The following is a 21,458-nucleotide window of genomic DNA, read 5'->3' as shown; positions in this document are numbered from 1 at the left end:
TCCACATCATCATTTGTACTGGCAGATTTGTTTAATTGAGTAAATAGGAGAGTTTTATGTTTTTTTTTTCCTCCTAATGCAACAGATGTTTGTTGAGTGCATAGCAGATGGCATTATAGGCAATGTGGGTGAAACACTGACCACTGGACTCTTTGTCTTTTTAATCCCTCTATTTGTCCACAATAGTTAGAAATGGCATTTAACATACATATTTTTTATTTACTTATTTATTATGACAGCACGACACAGCAGAGACACATGACATGATACAATTTATATTTGTTACAGTCCATCATGAAAACAATAGTAAAATGTTGCAAATTGCTTGAATTAAATTATATTTTTAGGCTCCTACACTATCAGTCCTAAATCCTTTAAGACATTTTAATAAAAAAATAATGTGTTACGTGGAAGTTAACATTATAATATGTTACAATCAGGCTGTGAAATTACTTAAAACACCTATAATATGACAGCTGTGAACTCAAAAGGACTACTTTGTAACTATCAGATCAACGAATCCAGTCCATGAATAAATATTATTATTAGCAAGTTGCTCTTATTCTCTGCGAAAGCATCTAAATTAAATATATTTGGATATACCTGTAAGGTTGCAGAGGAGCCTAGTAGCATCACCCCCTGTGGATTGGTTACAGAGTCGGTGCAGGGGCCCAGGAGTGTCTCTTAAGATGTGTCATTGGATTAGCATGTAAGCATCTGCTTCGACCTTCTTCATCTCCCATAAACACTTTGGAAAGCTGTCTCTCATGTACGGGACTCTCTCTCACGGAGCCCTCTTCATGGTGCGATTTCACGACTTCATTCTTTAGGATGAAGAATGTAAAGATCTTACAATTGTCACTGCTTTTTGTTTGTGTGCACGCCTGCTTGGGTAAGTTTTCACTTGTTGATTCTCTGTTTTGGTTGTTGCTGTGACAGAGACCTAAATGGTAGTCAGATGTATTTATGATCCTCGTTGTGGATGATTTAAAATCTGTCACGTTGTTTTTGACAGTTACTCTGTTTTTACTGCATTCATACCTATTCTAACTTGTCTGTTTCCTCATATGCAGTATAGTCAGTTTTACATTTAATCCCCTCTGCTACTGATCATGCCATTTGTTTACAAAAGTTATTTCCACCAATGTAAAAAAGAAGAGCTATATTAAAATAAAAGTCAATATTTTAATTTAGATGAGTGAGACATTACACACAACCTGTAAAAGAGCTAATATCTATGTATAGAAATGTATTTTTGGACACTGACGCAACTCACCTTTAATCCCATTCAAAGAAACTGACAAACAAGCAGGGGGGCGTTACACACAGTCCAGGCAGTCAAGGGGAATTACATAAAACCCATGACCACATTGAGAACCTTAGTTATGTATTAATTTTGGCCTGATGTTTCTCCTCAGCACGTGCAGACTTTGCTCCCTATTTCTACGACAATGGGCCCTACAGCCAAAATGGGAACCTGGCTCTGTTTAGCCTCTCTGAGGACACACCTGTTGGTGAGCTGCACCACTGACACACACACCATCTAGTTCAGACGTCTAATAGTTTGGCACAACAAATGATGACAACAAAACAGCATGTTGTAGTCGCCAACATCTGCAAGACCAAGATGTCAAATAGTCTTAGATAGATGACCAGATGTTGTGTGGCAGGTACATACTTATGCTAACGTGCTCATCTGCTGGTGCCACCTGTTGATGTGAGGGACATTTAGCTGGCTGTGGTTGTGGTGCAGATGTCCCACTATACCTTCCAACAGTCCGGGTGCAAATATGCTGCTTTGTGTGTCTCAATCTGGTCTGTTTCAAATCACAGATCTGCATGTTTGCCTGACACTGAACGTCAAACTCCTATATTTTATATGGACACACATACACCGTGAGCCTGGAATTTGTATTTACTAAAATTCTTTAATTACAATGTACTTAAATTATGTAAGTTTTATGACATTACAATAAAATGTTCAGTATATTCTACTAATTTGTAGACATAGTTGAAAGTACAAAAAAGTTTAAGTTGAATGGCTTTAGATCACTAAGTTTTAGTCATGACCACACCTTTTTATCTCTGCATTGCATTGTGGGTATTGGGCATGTTGTTGAAAATGTGTTATTTTTTTATGTGCAGGGGTTCAGCGGGATTGTGGTGTTAGTGTTAATTTGGATTTAATGTGTGTATGGCAGTGTTTATTGGCCTTTTTGTGTTTGTCTTTGTATTTTTTTGGAGCTGCACCATGAATGAGAGCCATAGGCCGAACAATCGATTTACTGTTCATCTGTAATTGTTCAAGCGTAATGGAAATTGATATGCTTTGACAAGTTAAAAGCATTTTCTGTACTGGCAAATTAAATTAAACTATCTTCCTGCCCAACTTTCATCTATGCTACAATATATTAAGTTGAAAAATTAGACAAATTCATTTATATTGCAAAAGATTTTAATTTAAATCAAATTGAAATCTAATAAAATGAACTGATGATATTAAGTCTAATGATTATACAAAGCAACTGACATTTCAACAGATTTTAAGTTAAATGAACTTGGCATTCAGTGTGTTGTACTTAAAATAGCAATTCCATTCAAATCAAGCATTTAAGTTTAATACACTCAAGTTTTCATTACTCATTACTTGCATTTTTTAGGCAACGAGTTACCTCAGATTTTTTAAGTAAACTCAATTTATCCGGTCTTACAATATACATTGAATCTTGCTCTAACAGCCTAAATCCATTCTTCTTTTCAAATATCTGAATTGAACCTGATGTGATTTCATTGTAACGTCTCTGTTCAGGTACACAGATCTATCAGCTCAATGGTACAGACCCCGAGGGCCACGAGGTGAGGTACGGCCTCTCCTTTGACCCAGGGTCCAAGGAATATTTCAGAGTCGACCCGATATCTGGAAACATCACATTGATTGAAAAGCTTGACCGAGAGGTATACTTCAGATTTGATCAATATAACAAATTAATGTTCCAAACGTACAGCAATAATTCTATTTTTATTTCTAACTACCTACATGTTGCATTTTTATTTCCACCTCAACAGAAACAAGACTCTATTGATGTTCTCGTCAGTATCACAGATGGAATAAGCAAGGTATCTACTGTGAAATTAACCTACCCTTCAGATGAATCAAAGTTTTCTGTGGAGATTTAAGGTGTGTTTATTTTTCTTTTCAGGTTGTGGAAAGAGTCACAATATTTGTTATGGATGCAAATGATGAGAAACCTGAATTTCAGAACATGCCTGCAATCATAGATGTGCTGGAGGTAAGGCAAAATGAAGAACACAGTGAAAAGTACATTCTGATTTTTGTGATATCTCATTTTAATTCTTTTGTTTTTTGTTTTTTGTTTATATATATGTTAGACAACACCTCCTGGAAGCAGCATTTATAAAGTTGAGGCAGTGGACAGAGACACAGGTTCTGGCGGCTCCATCACCTACTACCTTCAGGTAACACAAGATGGACTTATGGATTCCGACATCCACTTATGACATCTGTAACATGTGTTGTGTAACTTACATATATTCATAGAAACATTATAACAACAACATGAAACATTTAGAACTGCCTTAGGGTTGGGATGCAAAATGGGTTCCACAGCTGTTTTTACTGGGTCACCAGTTTGCTGAATAAACTACATGACAGTAAAAGGACACGCTTGATCCTTTTCCTGATTGAAATACAAGAGTATTTGGTGGAAGATTTCATAAACAAGAAAAAAAATTGCTTCACAAGATGAAGAGAATGTAAAAAAAAAAAAAAGAAAAAGACAAAAACAACTTAAGAGCCAAAAATGATGTGAAGTATAGAACTAAAAAAAAAAAAACTGTACAAGATGTAATGAGTGGACAATATTGTAAAAAAAAAAAAAAAAAAATGTAGCAAGATGAAAACAACCTAAGAGATGTAACAGACAAAAACAAAGGAAAAAACATAGGATGAACATAATGTAAAAGATGCAAAAAGACAAAAAAAAAAATGCTTTACAAAACACAACACAAAAATGACATGAAAGACAAAAGAAAGTGCAACAAAATTAAAATGACTGAATGAATGAAACAATGCAAAAGCCACAATATGGCATGACCTAAAAGACATAACAAGATGAAAACAATGCAAAAAAGAGACTTTGTGGAAGTTAACATGTGAATTATTTGTTTTATCTGTATCGGACTATTAGTTAACCCTTTCGTGCATAGTGGTCACTACAGTGGACAGTTACTCTACAGCTGTTCTCTTGTATATTCATGGATTTTGTTGTTTTAGTTTAATATCAGCTGACACAATACACTGCAATTGATAATATCACTGTAACTTGGCTGTTCTTGATAAACCAAATCAACATGTTTGAGTGTAAATCAATTCCTTGTTATTGTTATTGTTATTAGACTGTAATTAACAACAAATTTTATTTATTTATTTTTTTGGCATATTATCTCCATGAAGTGACTAGTATTGGAGTTCATAACAAACAAAAAGTTAAGGATATTTCTTTTTTTTTTTTTTTTTTTGTCTTTTTTTTGGTCATTTTTGCCATTTGTAAATAAAACTATGTCTGGTCATTAAAAAATGTGTTTCAATTCAATTCACACACAAAAAAGTAAAAAGCGTTTTGCAAAAATCCCAACTGAAAAAAATAGCCCCCAGAATTTTAAATATCCATAACTTTTTGTTTGTAGTGTATATTAGAATGTGAGAAAACATCAAATTAGCAACATTTAATGTCTTCATTTCATACTTTTCACACAGTATATCAGTAAATACACATTTCGTTACATTAAAAATTAAACACACATTTTTGCAACTCCATGAAAAATAGCTACATAAAAAAAATAATAATCTCATTGTTTTTAACCCATAAAGACCCAAACAGCCACCGATGACCAAAAAAACTACTGATGTAAAATGTTTAATAACTTCTGATCCACTAATCCTACCAATCCATGTAAATAATTGTTGTAAAATACAGTTCATCATCTTTTCATGGTCATCAGATATGACCCATTTGGACGTTCAGAGGCTTCGTAGTGAACACAGAAACACCATCATCTTCTACAACACTGATTCACCGATAAAACCCATGGATTTGGATCAATGACAGTGGATGGAGACACTTATTTTATTTTCCGTTAATGTTATATTTTTCTGACAAAGTCACTTTTTCTTCAGTTTTCTTTGTTTTTGATATAATAACCCTCAACTTTAATCTGAGCTTTTATGAACATCGACATAATTAGTAAATTAAATATCGGAAAATACTTGATGTACACTGAAAAAAAGGGACAATACAGAGGACAATGTCATAATAAATGGCAATAAATCACTTAAGAAAAGTTACCTATAGAGAAAAAAATATTTTGGATCTGCCACCAAAGTAGCACTGGGTCTTTATGGGTTAAATGCCTAAAAAGGAATAAAAAAAAATCTTGATTAATATTCTTATAATTCGTGCATGAAAGGGTTAATGATGGTGTGTTGCCGCTTATAGTTAATGTTATTTGTGAGTGTTATTGTTGATATTATTTTGCTCTGTGTTTATCAAAATGGATTTGATTCAATAGTGTTTGGATGTTGGAATAGTCAGTAAATATGTAAACAATATGGCTGTTCATGACATTTTTCTAATATGATATATTCATGGTCATTTGATAGTATGCTGGTGCGTTTGTCTGCGTATGCTGAGGAGGATGGGGATTTAATAACAATTACATTTGTGTCAGGTACCGGAGGCTTAGAGGGCTGCTTTGGCAGGGGTTGGCAGGAAATGTTAGTTTGCACTTTGGGCTATTAGGACCATAGAACAGCTGGCCTGGAGCGACTGTGACGACTCACATCTGGACTCAACAGCTTTCACCTGCCTGTCCTGTCCTTGACCATATGGGTTCTTTGCATCCAGATGGACAAAAGGGATGTATGTTATGCGGGATGTGGCCTAATTCAAATGCTTGTTGAGTGTCTTTTTCTGCAGCCATCTGACCATTTTTCATGAGATCTCACGTGAGTGGTGGTTGTAAGTGTGGTTCAGGGGCTTTAGTGGCAGGCTTTTACTTATGCGACCTCATTTGTGTGTTTGTTTGTGTTTATTAAACCCACGGTTTTCATCTCTGTTCTCTCGTTACAGAATCCACCGTTCAGTTTGTTCACCATTGACAGACATAGTGGCATCCTTCGTATCAGATCTGGGGAAATGTTGGATTATGAGAAAACCAAGACACATTTTGTTACTGTAATAGCCAAGGTAAAAACAAAACAAAAATGAAGTTAATGAACAAATATGATCAGATAAATAATTAGTCAGTGAACACTCTCCTAATAAATAGACATTGAATGCGTATTTAACTTATGTTCAGCTAGTAAAGTGAGTAAAACATTGCTTTTCTTTATATTAGTGGCTATTTTATTAGCAGATTAGGAGATTTGCTAGTTTGTGTATTTAAAATAGACATGACTTTTGTTTTTAAAGGATAGTGGTGGTAATTTTAATGGAAAGGAGCAGTTTCTGTCATCTTCTGCCACAATGACAATCAATGTGATCGACGCTCAAGACACTCCACCAGTTTTCGTTGGGACACCATACTTTGGATATGTTTATGAAGTGTCAATGCCTGTGAGTATGAACTAAACATGTATCTGCTGAACTTTTACATCTTATGTCATTCTATTAATCAGCAAATATGCAATTAGTCATTTCTTTGTCCTTTATCAGGTATTTTTTCTCATTTTTATTTTTATACCTCCAGTTAAGCGTGTCTGACATTACAAGTGATTTACCAACAAAAACTCTGTTCTAATCTTTGCCCAGGGATCTGAAATATTTGCTGTTGTTGCCAAAGATGGTGATGCTGGTAATCCAAATCCGATCACTTACTCATTTGATGAAGGTAAGCATTTTTATTGGAAAGAAAATAGAAGAAGAATATATGAGAGTGTGAATCCTGGAAGTTCTGGAGTTCTCCTAAATGTGTGACGTTTGCATCTGCAGATGAAGACGGTGTGTTCAGCATTAATAAAACCAGCGGTTGTATCAGGCTTGTGAAACATCCAGTTTTCCTGAAGAGAGAGATCTACAACCTTAAAGTCAGGGTAAGATGCACAACATAAAGTTACTGTGTTTTTAATCAACTTTATTCACCTGATTTTATTTACAAGTAATAGTAATTAATGATCTCTAAACTTTAAAATAATAAGTCAATCTGATGACATTTGACCTAACATATGAAGAAAAACATGTCAAGGAGTGAGAACCACATTATAAGTGAAATTAAATATATAGAAAATGAAAACTCTTTATGAGCTCCTTCCTCTGCGAAAATGACACAAATTAGTTCATCTTAGAGGCATTCTTCATCAAAACACAATTGACTTAATATTGAATAGACTGAACCATTTGGCAGCAAAAGAACATAAACTCTATTATAAACAAAATTAATATACTTATAGTTATATTTTTAGTATCATGAAGGCATCTATAACATTTTTCAGTCATCCGTCTGGCCAAAATGTTAAATGCATGAGCAAGATAATATTCAGAACACCAATCTGGTTTAAAGATTTTTTATGGGATATTATATTCTATTGAATGGATTGCAGTTTCCAGTTTTTCATGTTAAAATTGGAGTGAAATATCTGAACCAGAAAGGCATGTCTGTCTTATAAGTGGTCATATATTGTTTATTTTGTATGTTGTCATATAGGTGTGTACATAGGCTAAGTGTAAAAAGTCTAATTAAACTAAGATGATTCAACCCAAAAGTTTGTCTTTAAGGCTTATTTTGGGTCTGTGCCAGTGCTTTTCAACCTTGAGGTCGGGACCCCATGTAGGGTCGCCTGGAATTCAAATGAGGGTCGCCTGAAATTTCTAGTTATTGATAAAAATAAAAAACTTTAAAAAATTACTAATAAAAAAACATATGGTGACTTGAGAGAGACAATACATAAAACGCATGATGAACTGAAGGTGAAACTGAAGCACTGTGGTATTGTTTATCTTTCAAATCCATAATAATATACATTATATAGCCTAAATGTGTCTAAAATTGATGTTTATTTGCAACATAGTATAGAAAACTATTACATGATCAAAAAAAAAAAAAAATTTTAGTGAAAAAAATTCTCAAATTAGAATGTCTGGGGTCACCAGAAATTTGCGATGCTATAATGGGGTCACAAGCCAAAAAAGTTTGGGAACCGCTGGCCTATGCATTTGATACTATAATTATGGAAATATAAAAAGTTGCTTGTAAAGTCTTTTATCTTTTTTCTCAGGCATCAGAAGTCAGCCCTGAAGGCACACTCATGGACTACACGGTGACCAGTGTGGTCATCCGGGTGGTGGATCTGAACAATAATCCTCCCACCTTTTACGGCGAGAACGGCCCTCAGAACATATTCGAGCTCACCATGTACGAACACCCACCAGAGGGAGAGATCCTCAGGGGGCTGAAAATCACAGTCAACGACTCTGACCAAGTGAGATAACACTCAAAACATTTCCACTGATATTTACCGAACTGCTGTCACCTTTTACCTCAAACATTACTGCCTTTAAACGCAGCCATCCTGGAGACAAGAACACTAGTTTACTATTATGCAACAACACTCATTTTCAGGCATAATGTGAAACTGATTCAATCAACATTCCCAGTGCTGTAACATTTTGTTCAAGCTTCTGTGTGCCTTTCCCTCTGTGAAATGACATTAAGCCTGCCATTATCACCCGCAATCCTTTTGAAATTGCATAAATAGGCTGTGACAGTAAGCCTGCACAAATTAAAAGGTGCTCCTTATTTGCCATTTGCCAGCTTATGCAAGTCTCTGTTCTTCCAGCTCCTTGTATGAACACATTAAATGACTGATTTTAACCTAATGTGTTCTTTAATACTGTTACAACATCAGGTCATGGTATCGTGTTTTTCTGCTGCAACTGATACCCTATTGATTTCCCTCTTGACCTTTGTTACATATATATTAATAAAAAGCTTTGTAGTTGATTGAATGGAATAGGGATTAAACTGTATGTACTCAGCAATTTTAACAAAGGTAAATTAGTATGAATGTAAAGCACTATAAATAGTTTTGTGCCGTCCTGTATTATATTAGTGACACGTCCAAGGCATACCCTGCTGTCATCTACAGCACTCATGAGGACTCAGTGATTCACAACAATGGATGGATGGTTTAGATCAGGGGTGTCAAACTTATTTCAGTTCAGGGGCCACATTTTTTTTTTTTTTAGTTGTTTCAGTCACTGATTTTTTTGTTTGTTTGTTTGTTTGTTTGTTTGTTTTTCAACTTTATTGAAAATACAGGGTGTATAAAACAAAACAAAACAAAACAAAACTATACTTTCTGAAAAATTACCCCCAGTTCCGCATTTGATAATTTTTGGAATTTTCTTTTATGGACATTGGTAGGTAGGGGATTGGTGGATATTTGTCCAAATTTACAGGTCCAGGGTTAACCCAAACCCTAACCCTAACTTGGCCTGTCCTCAGTGACATTTTCAGGCCTAAACAAGTTGAATTAACTTTGAAAGGTAGGAACAGCTGCCATGGGTAAAGAAATGAAATTGACATGGTGGCCAAAGTGTTAATGCTGTAACCTGGCAATTTTGTGGAAAACAAGATGGATGCCCATTGTTCCCTCCCATGACCTTTGATTGGATTTAAATCCCACCGCTACTTCACGAAAACCAGTTTTAACTTGGATTGCACAATTTGCCCCTGCTCACTCATGCGTGAAAACCTGAGTCTTTAAATTTGGACAAATATCCACCAATCCCCTACCTACCGACGTCCATAAAAGAAAATTCCAAAAATTATCAAATGCGGAATTGGGGGTAATTTTTCAAAATGTATAGTTTTTTTTTAATATACCCTATATATAGGTATACAAGACATAGAAATTTTGAACAAACATCAAGATGTCAAGAGGAAAAAGCATCTAAACAAATAAATTAAAATAATGTAAAGACTTAGATACACAAAGAAGAATAGACAAATAATAATAATAAAAACTTAAAATATACAGATCTAAGAAAAATAAATAAATAACTACATCAGAGAATAAGTTAAGTTCAGTCCATTTTAAAGAATTCTTTATAAATTGCCAGGGTGTTAGTGTTTTGGTTTTTTTTTGTTAAAGATAAATTCCATTGATTTAATATGTTTTTCAAATACCATCAGAAAGACTTTAAAATTTGGGTGTGTTTTGGTATATTTATTTTTGTGTATATGAAATTTTCCAAATAAAATGATGAGATTAGTTCAGGTGCCACATTCATCCCAATATCATGTCAAGTGGGGGGGACCAGTAAAATAAAATTAAAAAAAAAACAACCATGTAAAACATAACATAAACTCCATTTTTACACCGTCATTTTAGTGTACAAAAGTAAAATTACATTACATTATTATTCAAATATTCATATTCATAAACACTTGAGAAAAAATTAGTGAAAGTTTTTACAATATTGTATCTCAGATTCTCATTTCCATGTGCATTACAACTTCCAGATCACAGTGGATCTACAAATATATGAAACATTTAGTAACATGCAGAATATTGATAAAATTACACTTTGCTCATATTTGTTCAGGCCAGTCACATTTTTTGTTAAAGGATAGTTTTTAGATGTAAATATTTTCACTTAATTTCGCTATTTTACACTAAAACAAAGAGAAAAAATTGTCAGTATTTGTAGGTTATTATGATCATATTTTCCTGGTCTGACCCACTTGAAATTAAATTGGTCTGAATGTGGAACCTGAAATTAAATGATTGTAAATATCTTCAGTGTAATTTTTACATTTCATAAATTCATCCCATAGGCTGGATTGGACCCTTAGGTGGCCTCCTTTGGCCCATGAGCTGTATGTTTGACACCCGTGGTTTAGATCATATTATTGTACATATAACAGTCTTTTTCTTCACTTAACAGGGTGCTAATGCAAAATTTAACCTAAGACTGATTGGACCAGGGAGGATGCTACGTGTTGTTCCTCAGACTGTCCTCAATGAGGCCCAGGTCACCATCTTAGTTGAAGATTCTGCTGCTATGGACTATGAGAAAAACCACTTCCTCACATACAAGGTTGGATGAATTAACTGTTTCATATCTTTTTGTCTTCGGACCGAGAAACTGCAACATCACATTTCACTGAAAACCCACAAATGCACATGTTTTTATTCATTTATTTCTTTGTCCTGCATTAGTTACTTGCTGTTGAGATTGATACACCAGAGCGATTCAGTGCCACAGCAGACATCGTCATTCATCTCCTCGACACCAACGACAATGCTCCTAAATTCGCCTTGGATTACTACATTGCCAGAATTCCCGAAAACTCACCTGGTGGCTCCAATGTTGTGACAGTAACGGTGAGTGCACATCCACGTCTAAAAATACATGCATCACCAATGTACGTCACTGTGGGCTAAAGAGGAATTCTGATTTGAACAAAATACCCATGAGAGCCATTAATTCCCTAAATGTAGACTTTTTAGGGGGAGGTGGGGTGGGATAATATGTGTAAAACATGTAGATAAAAGCTAGGCGAGGTAAGCTGCCAGATGGCTATCACTTTCATTTTGTTGTGTAACACCAGAATCCCAGATTTCTGTCTTTTTTTTTTTCTGTAATGCTTTGAAGCGCATGCAGCTGCCGCACAAAAACATGCATGAAAATAGCACTGAAATGTTGTAGGGATTTTCAATTAATTCACAGATGCAGAGATATATTGTGACATCTTTAATGTGTTTTTTTTTTTTTTTTTTTATCATTTGCCCTTTGGTTTATCAGTCCTGCAGAGGCACAAGCACAGATACAGGGAGGCTCACTCATAAATCCTGGTGTTGCGTGAACACTGCAGGGGCTCGTTGCCTTGATCCCAGGCAATTTCAATCAGATAAAAGAACAGCCGACAAGTGACCTTGGACACACGGAGACGGTGAACAGGCATCCCTGCAGTGACAGACAGATTAGCTGATACCATGATGATGATGATGATGATAATGATGATGGTCCCTGTGACATCAAAATATCAGCCTTTTTATAACTGACCACTGTAACATCAGGTTCCAATATAGAATAGATGTTTTCAGTCATTATAACAGGCAATCCTGCTTTTGCTTATTCGGTTTAGGGAACAAAAATCCAACCTTATCATATTATATGTTTATTAAACTGTTGAGTATAAATGAGAAAAAGACAATCTTGTTTTTGTTTTTTGTTTTTTTTGCTTTGTTTTGGTTTTTTGTACACTATATTGAAGTAGATTATGCTAACACTTGTGAAAGCTTTACAATGCACTGAAGAGCTAAAATGGTCTTTTTTATTCTTTTTTTTTAGGCAACAGATCCAGATTCAGGACCTTGGGGTGAAGTAAAGTATTCCATCTACGGATCAGGGGCTGATTTGTGAGTATAAGAGTGCAAAACTAGCTTTTTTTTTTTTTTTTTTTTTTACTTTATTTTTACTTGTTTGATTTCTGTACAATACAAAACAAACATAAGGGACATTTGGGATGCACTGACCATAAGAAACCTTTGTGATTAACAATTGGTTTTAGTAATGTGCTGCTGAAATGAAAATTGTCCATTTCTTCCATTTATCATGACACTGCTCTTCTTGAGTCATCAATCTATGAGTCAGAATCTCCATCTCAAATATTCCACTGACAATTTATCTACAGTCATTAGTTGTAGGAGGTTCTAATCTGCACCATTTTTTGTAATAGCCTTTTTACAGGCTGCTAGTAGTACTTTAAACAAATACCTATTAATTTTTCTTACATTAGTACCAATAATACATCCGAAATACATCAACAAGCATGTTTTAGGGATTGCATAACCCAATATCTTAACAATTGCTGAATATACATTATTCCAAAATGATATAAGTTTAGGACATAACCAGCAAAACTAGCTTTATTTTGTCCAAGAGTATAGAAAGCAGTAGACAATATTTTTTGTCATAGGGGTTACTCGTAACTCCTCGCAACAGTGATTCTTATAATATACTACTCTTACTTAATATTATATACAGGGTGTCCCATAAGTCTCCATATATAGGAGACATAATACATATGGTTCTAACATGTATTTCTTTATATTTCTTCTTTATAGTTCTTCAGCAGTGGAGGACACGCATTGAAATGTGTTCCCGACAAAATGGCAGTCATATAGAGCATATTATATAAATAAAAATGGTTTATGTCAAGAAACGTTTATTTTTTCCTATGTATGGAGACTTATGGGACACCCTGTACAATGCTAATTCTATGGTGCATATTCAGTTTCAGTATAGTATATCAAAACCTAATTCTCTTTTCAAAGTGCTCACATTTCCATGTCTCTATGTCAGTGATCTTCAACTGTCCTCCAAGGTCTCCCATCTGGCATACAAAATGTCAGTAAATTAGAAAATAAGAGGGTTTACAGTGTTTAAAAATGTCTATAGGATTGAAACAACAGGAAAAAAAAAAAAAATTGAGATGGAAATAATTTTATTACGACTGCTTTCCCCAAATATAATACATACAATAAATCACTCCACCTGCTGCATCTAAAGACACTGAAAAATCCTACAAATCCCTGAAACAACATGATGCAGGAGTCCAGTCTGCCTCTGTGTCATATACTGCATGTAGTATCCTGTATATGCTTTTGCACAGGAGAATATTTCTGGTTTGCTGAAAGTATCTAGTTACCATTATGTCTGCTCATGCTGACATAAGCTAATAAAACATCTAAATATTTAATAATAATATGCGAAGTATACCTATAATTTTTTAAAGACCCCTACAGTGTTTCCTTGTAAAAAACTCTTAGTATGGTACAAAAGCGTTTTTACTGTATTATGTTGATTCTTCAGGGCTTATGTCATGTATATTATAGATCTACCAAAACAAATCACTCAGCATTATTTTCTTGATCCTTATGCTGCTCATAAAAATGTCAGATTTACACAAAACATATTAAATGACCAAGAAATATGAGCAGACCAAGGTTCTATTAGTGTGTATCCTACTGCAGTTTGCAACTATACACATCTGCCTGCAGTTGTTATTTTCTTCTACATTTTTTTCTTGGATTTCCTGGCTTTTCTCTCAGTCTTCATTTTTATTAGGATTCCAATAGATGTCTAACCTCTGAGAGAAAAGGTTCTCTGGACACTGTGTTCTCTCTTACCCTCACAGTTAAACCAAATACATTCTCTTTTATGCCAATAGATACAGCTCACAATGAATTCCTTAACTGTTCACACTTTACTCTTGTAACCATCAGCTATTTATTTCAATCATAACCCATATAGACCCAACGCTACTTTTATGACAGTTCCCAAATGTCTATTTTAACTTTTCTTAAACAATTTATCACCCTTTATTCTAATATTATCCTCTGTATTTTGCTTTATTTCTGTGAAAATCATGTATTTTACTATTTAGATGATCATAAACACCTCAAATTAAAGTTGAAGGTTATATCGAAAACAAAGAAAACTGAAGAAAAAAATGACTTTTTCAGCAGAATATATCATGAACTGAACATAAAACAAGTGTCTCCATCCACTGTCATTGATCCAACTGATAGAAAAATTCTGTGATACATGCTGAGACAAAAGACAGAGTCACTGGATTCTCGAATCAGAAGATTTTACTTGCAAGGAATCAAGTACATACAGCGAGATGCAGCAGTTGACTGACTAACAACAGGAAGTTTAAGATCTTATGAAAGAACATGAATATTACAACCATTGGTCCAAGTCTCCAAACATAATGACGTTGATCAAGTTCACCATTGGCTTAGGTATTCAAAACACGGTGATGCATGGGTTCAGTGACCACATTTGTACTCTTCTCCCACCTACACTATGGCCTGATCTCCTCAAGGGCAGCAGGCTGCTCTGGTCCCAAACTGGATGGAAAACAAGCAGATAGTAAAGAAATGGTAGACATATCCTGAGTGGATATGTCTGGACATTCTTACAGAATATGTCATCATAACCCATCCATGACTCATGCTCTGGACACCTGGTGTTTACAGAATATAGTCTAATATTATATTTTTCTAACACCAACTCCATGGGTTTTACTGGTGAGTCAGTGTTGTAGAAGATGACAGTGTTTCCACAGTAACAACAGAGCCTCTGAATGTCCAAATGGGTCAAATCTGATGACCATGAAAAGATGACAAACTGCATTTTACACCAATTATTTACATGTATTGATAGGATTAGTGGATGAACAGGTATTAAGCATTTTAGATCAGTAGATGGTTTTGGTCTTTATGGGTTAAAATTATTTTTGTAATGTAAAAAACACAACTTTTCTAGGTCATACAGCAGAAAAGTTGTAAAAGTCTTTAAAGAGGCATTAAATGTCATAGGGATTTACCAGACAGACAAACAACCTACTTTCTACGAAAAAAGGTTAAGGGGTGGAGTTTTTTTAGGACTTCTCAGTACGGATTCAGGGTTATGTTAGGCTGATGCGTGATGTCACTTGGCCTTGAAGAGAAGGACTTCCACAATAAACAGAGCAGAGAGATTTGCTATATTTGTAGATTAGTGCTTAGATTGGTTTGGTCAAACCATTTGTAAGTATGTCGCTTCAGATTATCCTGAAATGCCCCTGGAAACTTTTACATTTGGTGTTAAGTGCTGCAGAATTAAATGTAATGGTAATGTAGCATTCTGTCTTCCCTGGTACTTTTAATGCTGACACTTCAGAGTCCACAGGTAATGTCGGTCCAATCTTTTGCTGCTCTGTCTTTGTTAATCTCCTAATAGGATTTGATGGATGAAAATAGACTGTTGTTTGCTTCTAAATACCTCGCACTGTTAAAAGTCACACAAGAAACAAGTGTTTGTGAGACAGTCTTATTCCACTCTCACTCTATATGTGATCTGTTCTAGTATATTTATAACAATGTTTCACTGTGTCAGAGCTACTATTATTAAACTGTAGCTTGAAGATGTTCTATACAGTTAACTCTCAAATGCAAAAGGTTATAGACACTGGTTACACTCTTCAGGATCTTTAAGTCACTAATACTTCAAAGTCATGTAATGTACATTTGATGACGTTTTATTATGTCTCATGTCAGTATAACTTGAATTCTCACAAGTATCTAGACCACAAAGAACACTCCTCTAGAAAAACACAGCCAAACCTCAAAGTATGTTAGATTCATGCTAGTAACATTTTTGACACTGGTTCACAAACATCCTTCAGTACTTTCATTTTTCACAGAATTATTTGGTCACAGATTTGAAATTGACTAAATATTTGCATAGCTGTTAACATGTTGTTTAAAAAAATCATGAAACTTACATTATTACAATATTTAACATTTATTTTATTGTTTGTTGTTGGTTTTCTGTCCACAATGTCTTGTTAACTACCACTAATAATAAAAAAATAAATAAATAAATAAATAAATAAATAAATCCACCTTAAGCATCACTCAAAGAATACAGTTATGTACAAATAAAATTAGATTTCTGCTATTTCATTAGGTTATATTTAATTTTAAGTTGACTGCTGCATCATCATGTTTAAGAATATTCAAAAGTGGAAAAACAAAAAAACATTTATTTTGTACTTTAATCACAGAATATTGATAGATGATGTCATTATGCATGGCTAAAATTAATTCATTCTTAAAAATTTAAATAACAGACATTGTCTTACAAGGCAGTACAGCATACAGTACCTCTCTAAATTAGGCCAGTACCAGTTTCAACTAAAACTTGAAACTTATAATTAGTATGTCCGACAAGGCTGTGTACTATCACTTTTCAATGTATACCCTGAGAACAACTTCAGAAACATCAGTGACCTCAGAAAGAGTCACCACTCAGAAAGTCATCTGGAGAATTAACACTAGACTGTGCCTGTTTAAGAGTATCCAAATAAAAAAGCAAATCTTTTGACCATATTGCCAGACAGAACAACCTACAAAGAGTGATACTTGATGGTTGGATGGAACAGGAAGACCAATAATGATATGGGTTAACAATGTCGGCCATCGAGGCAATAAGAAGATCAAGAGACTGAAGTAGCTGGAGGACTGTGGCATTCAATGCCATCATTTTGAGGATGGAATACCATAGAGACCAGTTTTATGTTCAGCCCTTTACTGTCCTGCTTGTGTTGGAAACTGACATTATTGTCAAGAGACATTAAATGAAAAGAGGTACTCAATTCCAGTGTTGGGACCACTCAGGTTTAGGCTTTTAGTCATTGAAAACGTTAGAAAATAATGTCTCAATAGGAGTGGGTTTATGTTCTTTAACCTCCTAAGACCCAGCTATGGGTTTTCTCTACACATTTGTGGACAAGATTTTCACAGCTTTAAACAAAAAAAAGAAAACTGTCCACCACAAAGGACATTCCATATAAATTTTAAAGACTGCATCTGAAAAAACTGTTGCATCATGATGCTTCCAATATAGGCACTTATTTAATAAAAAACAGAAAAAGCTTGTACTTTACTGACATTTCCTGGGTCTTAGGAGGTTAAGCCTCCGGGGAAAATGATTAGTTTTTACTGTTTGTTACAGAGGATGTGAGTGTTTGGGTATTACATCACAGTCACATATGATCCAAGTAAAAAGTACAATTTAAGAATGTGCAAAAACATGGTTTTATTTGGTAAAATATCTAAAAGGTTGCCACCATTTGCAGGTTTCTGATCCAGCCTACATCTGGCATCATTTACACCCAACCATGGGCCAGCCTGGATGCAGAGGTGAGGTCCAAGTATAACTTCTATGTGAAGGCAGAAGACTCAGAGGGAAAGTACAGCCTGGCTGAAGTCTTTGTGACCGTATTGGATCTGAATGACCACCCACCTGCATTCAATGACAATTTCCTTGAGAAGACCATGGTGATTGGAGCCCCAGTGAAAATAGAGGTACGCTGAACTCATGATTTAATGGGTCAGATAACATTAAGAATAAAAAATCATAAACACTGCATTTATCCGCAGGCTGTAGATGACGACGCAGAAATACCCAACAATGTTATTGAGTATGCCATCATGAAAGCCGAACCAAACATCAATATCTTTGACATTAACGCTGACACCGGGGAGATCATACTCAAGTCATACATCAAGTCCATGGCCATTATTCAGAACATCACCAAGCAGAGAGACACCACGTGGTCACTGGTGGTTCAGGCCAGAGACCGAGGCCAGCCCTCCTTCAGCACCACGGCAGTCGTCAAGATCGACATTACTGAAGCCGTAAGTTTAACCGAACATGTGACAAGTTAAAGGTTCAAAGTAGGAGATGTGCACGGAGTTGATCATTTGTTGATGTCAGCAAAATCAAGTCTCAGTGTATTTCTCCTGCTTCTCTGCAGCTGCAACATTATGCAACATTAGCTACTATTAGCTCAGCAATGGAGTTAGCTAACTTAAAAAAAAATTAGTCTCATAAATCAAACCTCTAACTGTCCATTAAAGGCAAAGTGAAGAGAAAAACCTTTAGTTAGATGTAAAGTTCATGTTACTCTTAGCAATATACACCCACTGTTTGGCTAGCTAATGGTAACCGCTAACATGACTATGTCGCTATGCTAAAAAAAATAGTAATTTTTTTCAACATTACATTTATTTATTTAATACCTACTGAAACTACAGTGTGTAAAGGCTACATTCTGCCTCTTAAATCAGTTAGTAAGCTGCACATTTCTAATTATATAAATTATATATCCTAAATTTACATAGCATTTAAATATTATATTAAACATGGAAAAAATGGCATTGGAAGCTTTAATTCAGGTTTTTAAAGTTAGGCTTTTATATGTTTGACAGATTTATAAAGACATTTCATGTGAATGAATAAAAAATATTTTCTGCTTTTTAATTTTTCATTTTCTCAAGAAAATTTTATAGAAATAAAAATAAATATTTATGTATAATTTAATTACATTTTCTATTTTTTCTATATTTCCAAATGGAAAAAAAAAAAAGAAGTTAAATGTTATTGGACATTGACAGAAATGAGTTTAAAACTCTAACAATAAATCTTTTTACTCCATTTTCTGAGAATCAGTCATTACTTTTTTTTTTCCATCTGTTACTTGCAATGAAATCACAAATATAATACTTCAATAAATAATTAGAGAGGAAGCCTTCAACTTACACTTCATGTGATACAGAACATGAAGATACTGTCTTTACAACAGCTTGTATGACATCTCAGTAATGTTACCTTCACTCATTTATTTGTTCAAGTAGAAGTTGTGTAAGTGACCTGGCTCTCACTTACATTCACTTGTCATGTTTTCAGGTCAAATCCAGATTTTTCTCATACTTCTTGGGCCTAAGGAAGCGTCCGGGGGCTGTGTTTGGGATTTGTGTGACTGTTGTCACCTTCGCCGTTTCTCTGACAATCATCATTTCAACACTTATATACTGGAACTCTGTGAAAAAGTCCCGTATCCAGTCTCAGGGCAAGATCAGAAAGATTACAAGGAGGTCTATGTCATAAATGTAGCCCGCCTGGAGATCATCAGCACAGCACTACTGGTGTTTTGACTCTGTGATACTTAGAATTTCTAGCATTTACTTTCAAAGAATTTTGTATGAATCTAAAGTTGTGTCTGTAAAAGAGTACATGAGCACAATGTGAAGTTTCTTCTGAACATTTCCCATTCTTCTGTTTTCAGTGAATTGATGTAGTTCTTAGACTATGATAGAACAACCACAACAAGCTACCAGAATATGGAAATTAGCCAAAATTACATAGTTTTATGTTTAAATTCCTAAATGCAATGCTGAATGGTCTCAGCAAAGGGTTTTTCTGTCAACCTCTCTGATCTTGTCTTGAGAAATGCAGTTTAAAAATATTATTTTGTCTTTTAATTGGCTAAAAATCCACCTGATGAGTTTGTTACACTGACAGAAAGTAAAATGTGCAGATTTTTTTTTAGTTTGTTTTGCTCTTACATCTCTCTGGCCAAATGAAACACATGCAGTACATACAGTGGATTGTGTGACAGTTCTGATTTCACTCCCATGGATGTGAATTCTCCTTGTGCTCTTTTACAGACCCAACTCAATGGGGGGCCTTTGGCGTCATTTATAATGCAGAGTAGAAACAAGCCTTTGCAAATCCTAGGCATACTCGCTGGTGTCATTTGTCTCATGGTCATAGTCACAGTCATCATCTCCACTGCAACGTTCATGCGCAACAAAAAGTCCAACCGGATCCTGCCCAACCGCCGTGTCAGGAGGAGGAAGCAGCAACAATCCTGGCTCAAAAGCCCCTTCAGGAGTTCAGAAAACTCTGGGGATAAATTCAAAGTTACAGAGGAGGTGCAGGAGCCAGAGCCGGAGGCCGTCATGGACAACATCAACTACAACAACAATGTCAGCAATGTTGTGCGACAGTCGCCCCCGCCTCCACCGCCCTGTGCCCCCTTTTTGCCACCTCCTCTGCCTACCTACGTGCCCAGAGATAGACAGTGGGCAGTACCCACCATATCAGCGACAGTGGCCCCCAAACCCAGAAAGAAACCAGTGATGACCAGACAGGACACTGTGAACAAAGCACTGGTGTCAGAGCTCAAACTGAGACTGGAGCAGAAGAGGTTAAATCATCAATAGTGCTGTGTGCGTGTATGTGTGTGTGTGTGTGTGTATGTGTAGGTGTGTGTGTGTGTGTGCGTGTGTGTGTGTGCGTGTATGTGTGTGTGTGTGTGTGTGTGGCTGTGAGACAATCTGTGTATTTTCAGTCTAATGTATCCGCCCTATCTTTCATGTACTTCACCTTTCAGTTCATTGCCATTCAGTATGTTTTCCTGTGTCACTTTGTAAACATAAATCTGTTCAAACTACTGTATTTGTTGACAAAGTGGAGGCTTAAAGTTCTTCGCCCTCAGATCCCTTGTCGGGAAGCCATTCAGATTTTCAACCAGAGAGACAGTTTATTTGGAATCAAACCAAGCTTCTTACAAGAGATTTCATGACACTTGAACTGACTAAAGAGATCAGCCAGAGGAAAGGGAACCAAAGTGGAGGAGCTATAATCCATCTGCGCAGGTGTAAAGAACTGTTTAGAGCCTTGGGTTACGGCAGTCACGACATGTCTCTGCATTCCAATTGTTTACTGTCCATGATGGGAAACCTGCTTCATCAGACGTGTCTTTCTGAAGCAGATGCTGTTAAAACACCTGTACGTCTTTTATAACTAATAAAAGAGCAATGTTTGTTATTTCATTTAATGGTATTATATGAATATGTGAATGGATCTGCTAACAACAGTAAGTATGTGACTTAAAAAAGCAGATTTTAGCCTTTAAACTCTCATTCAGCCAGTGAGACATCATCTAAAAATGTCTGCACTCTCTGTATTTGAACTATCCAAGTTTATCACTTGCGTAACAAATGCTTTAAGATAGAAGGTCATCACCTC

The 21,458-nt window shown here is 35.3% G+C and overlaps 1 protein-coding gene across 4 annotated transcripts; it reads left to right on the top strand.

The window, feature by feature from the left end:
- The first annotated feature begins 711 nt into the window (after positions 1-711).
- Positions 712-21,262, top strand: cdhr1a (cadherin-related family member 1a). 4 transcript variants are annotated; one of them, XR_003937484.1, is made up of 18 exons: positions 712-892; positions 1,419-1,514; positions 2,810-2,955; positions 3,067-3,117; positions 3,201-3,290; positions 3,391-3,477; positions 6,150-6,266; positions 6,492-6,635; positions 6,831-6,909; positions 7,011-7,111; positions 8,294-8,497; positions 10,968-11,120; positions 11,243-11,407; positions 12,378-12,445; positions 17,719-17,947; positions 18,023-18,280; positions 20,093-20,702; positions 20,762-21,262. XR_003937484.1 is itself a non-coding variant. In XM_030155901.1 (18 exons), the coding sequence occupies exons 1-17, from the start codon at positions 832-834 to the stop codon at positions 20,648-20,650; spliced, it is 2,607 nt and encodes an 868-aa protein (XP_030011761.1). In that variant the 5' UTR covers positions 712-831; the 3' UTR covers positions 20,651-20,660; positions 20,693-21,262. The 4 variants fall into 4 exon arrangements, 3 of the variants coding, with proteins under 3 accessions (XP_030011761.1, XP_030011760.1, XP_030011762.1); XM_030155901.1 differs by having other exon boundaries at positions 20,093-20,660; positions 20,693-21,262; XM_030155900.1 differs by having other exon boundaries at positions 20,093-21,262.
- The last annotated feature ends 196 nt before the right edge of the window (positions 21,263-21,458 follow it).

Source organism: Sphaeramia orbicularis, chromosome 15 (assembly GCF_902148855.1).
Source record: "Sphaeramia orbicularis chromosome 15, fSphaOr1.1, whole genome shotgun sequence".
NCBI lineage: Eukaryota > Metazoa > Chordata > Actinopteri > Kurtiformes > Apogonidae > Sphaeramia > Sphaeramia orbicularis.
Note: the sequence above shows the minus strand (reverse complement) of the source record. Positions and strands in the feature narration are given on the sequence as shown.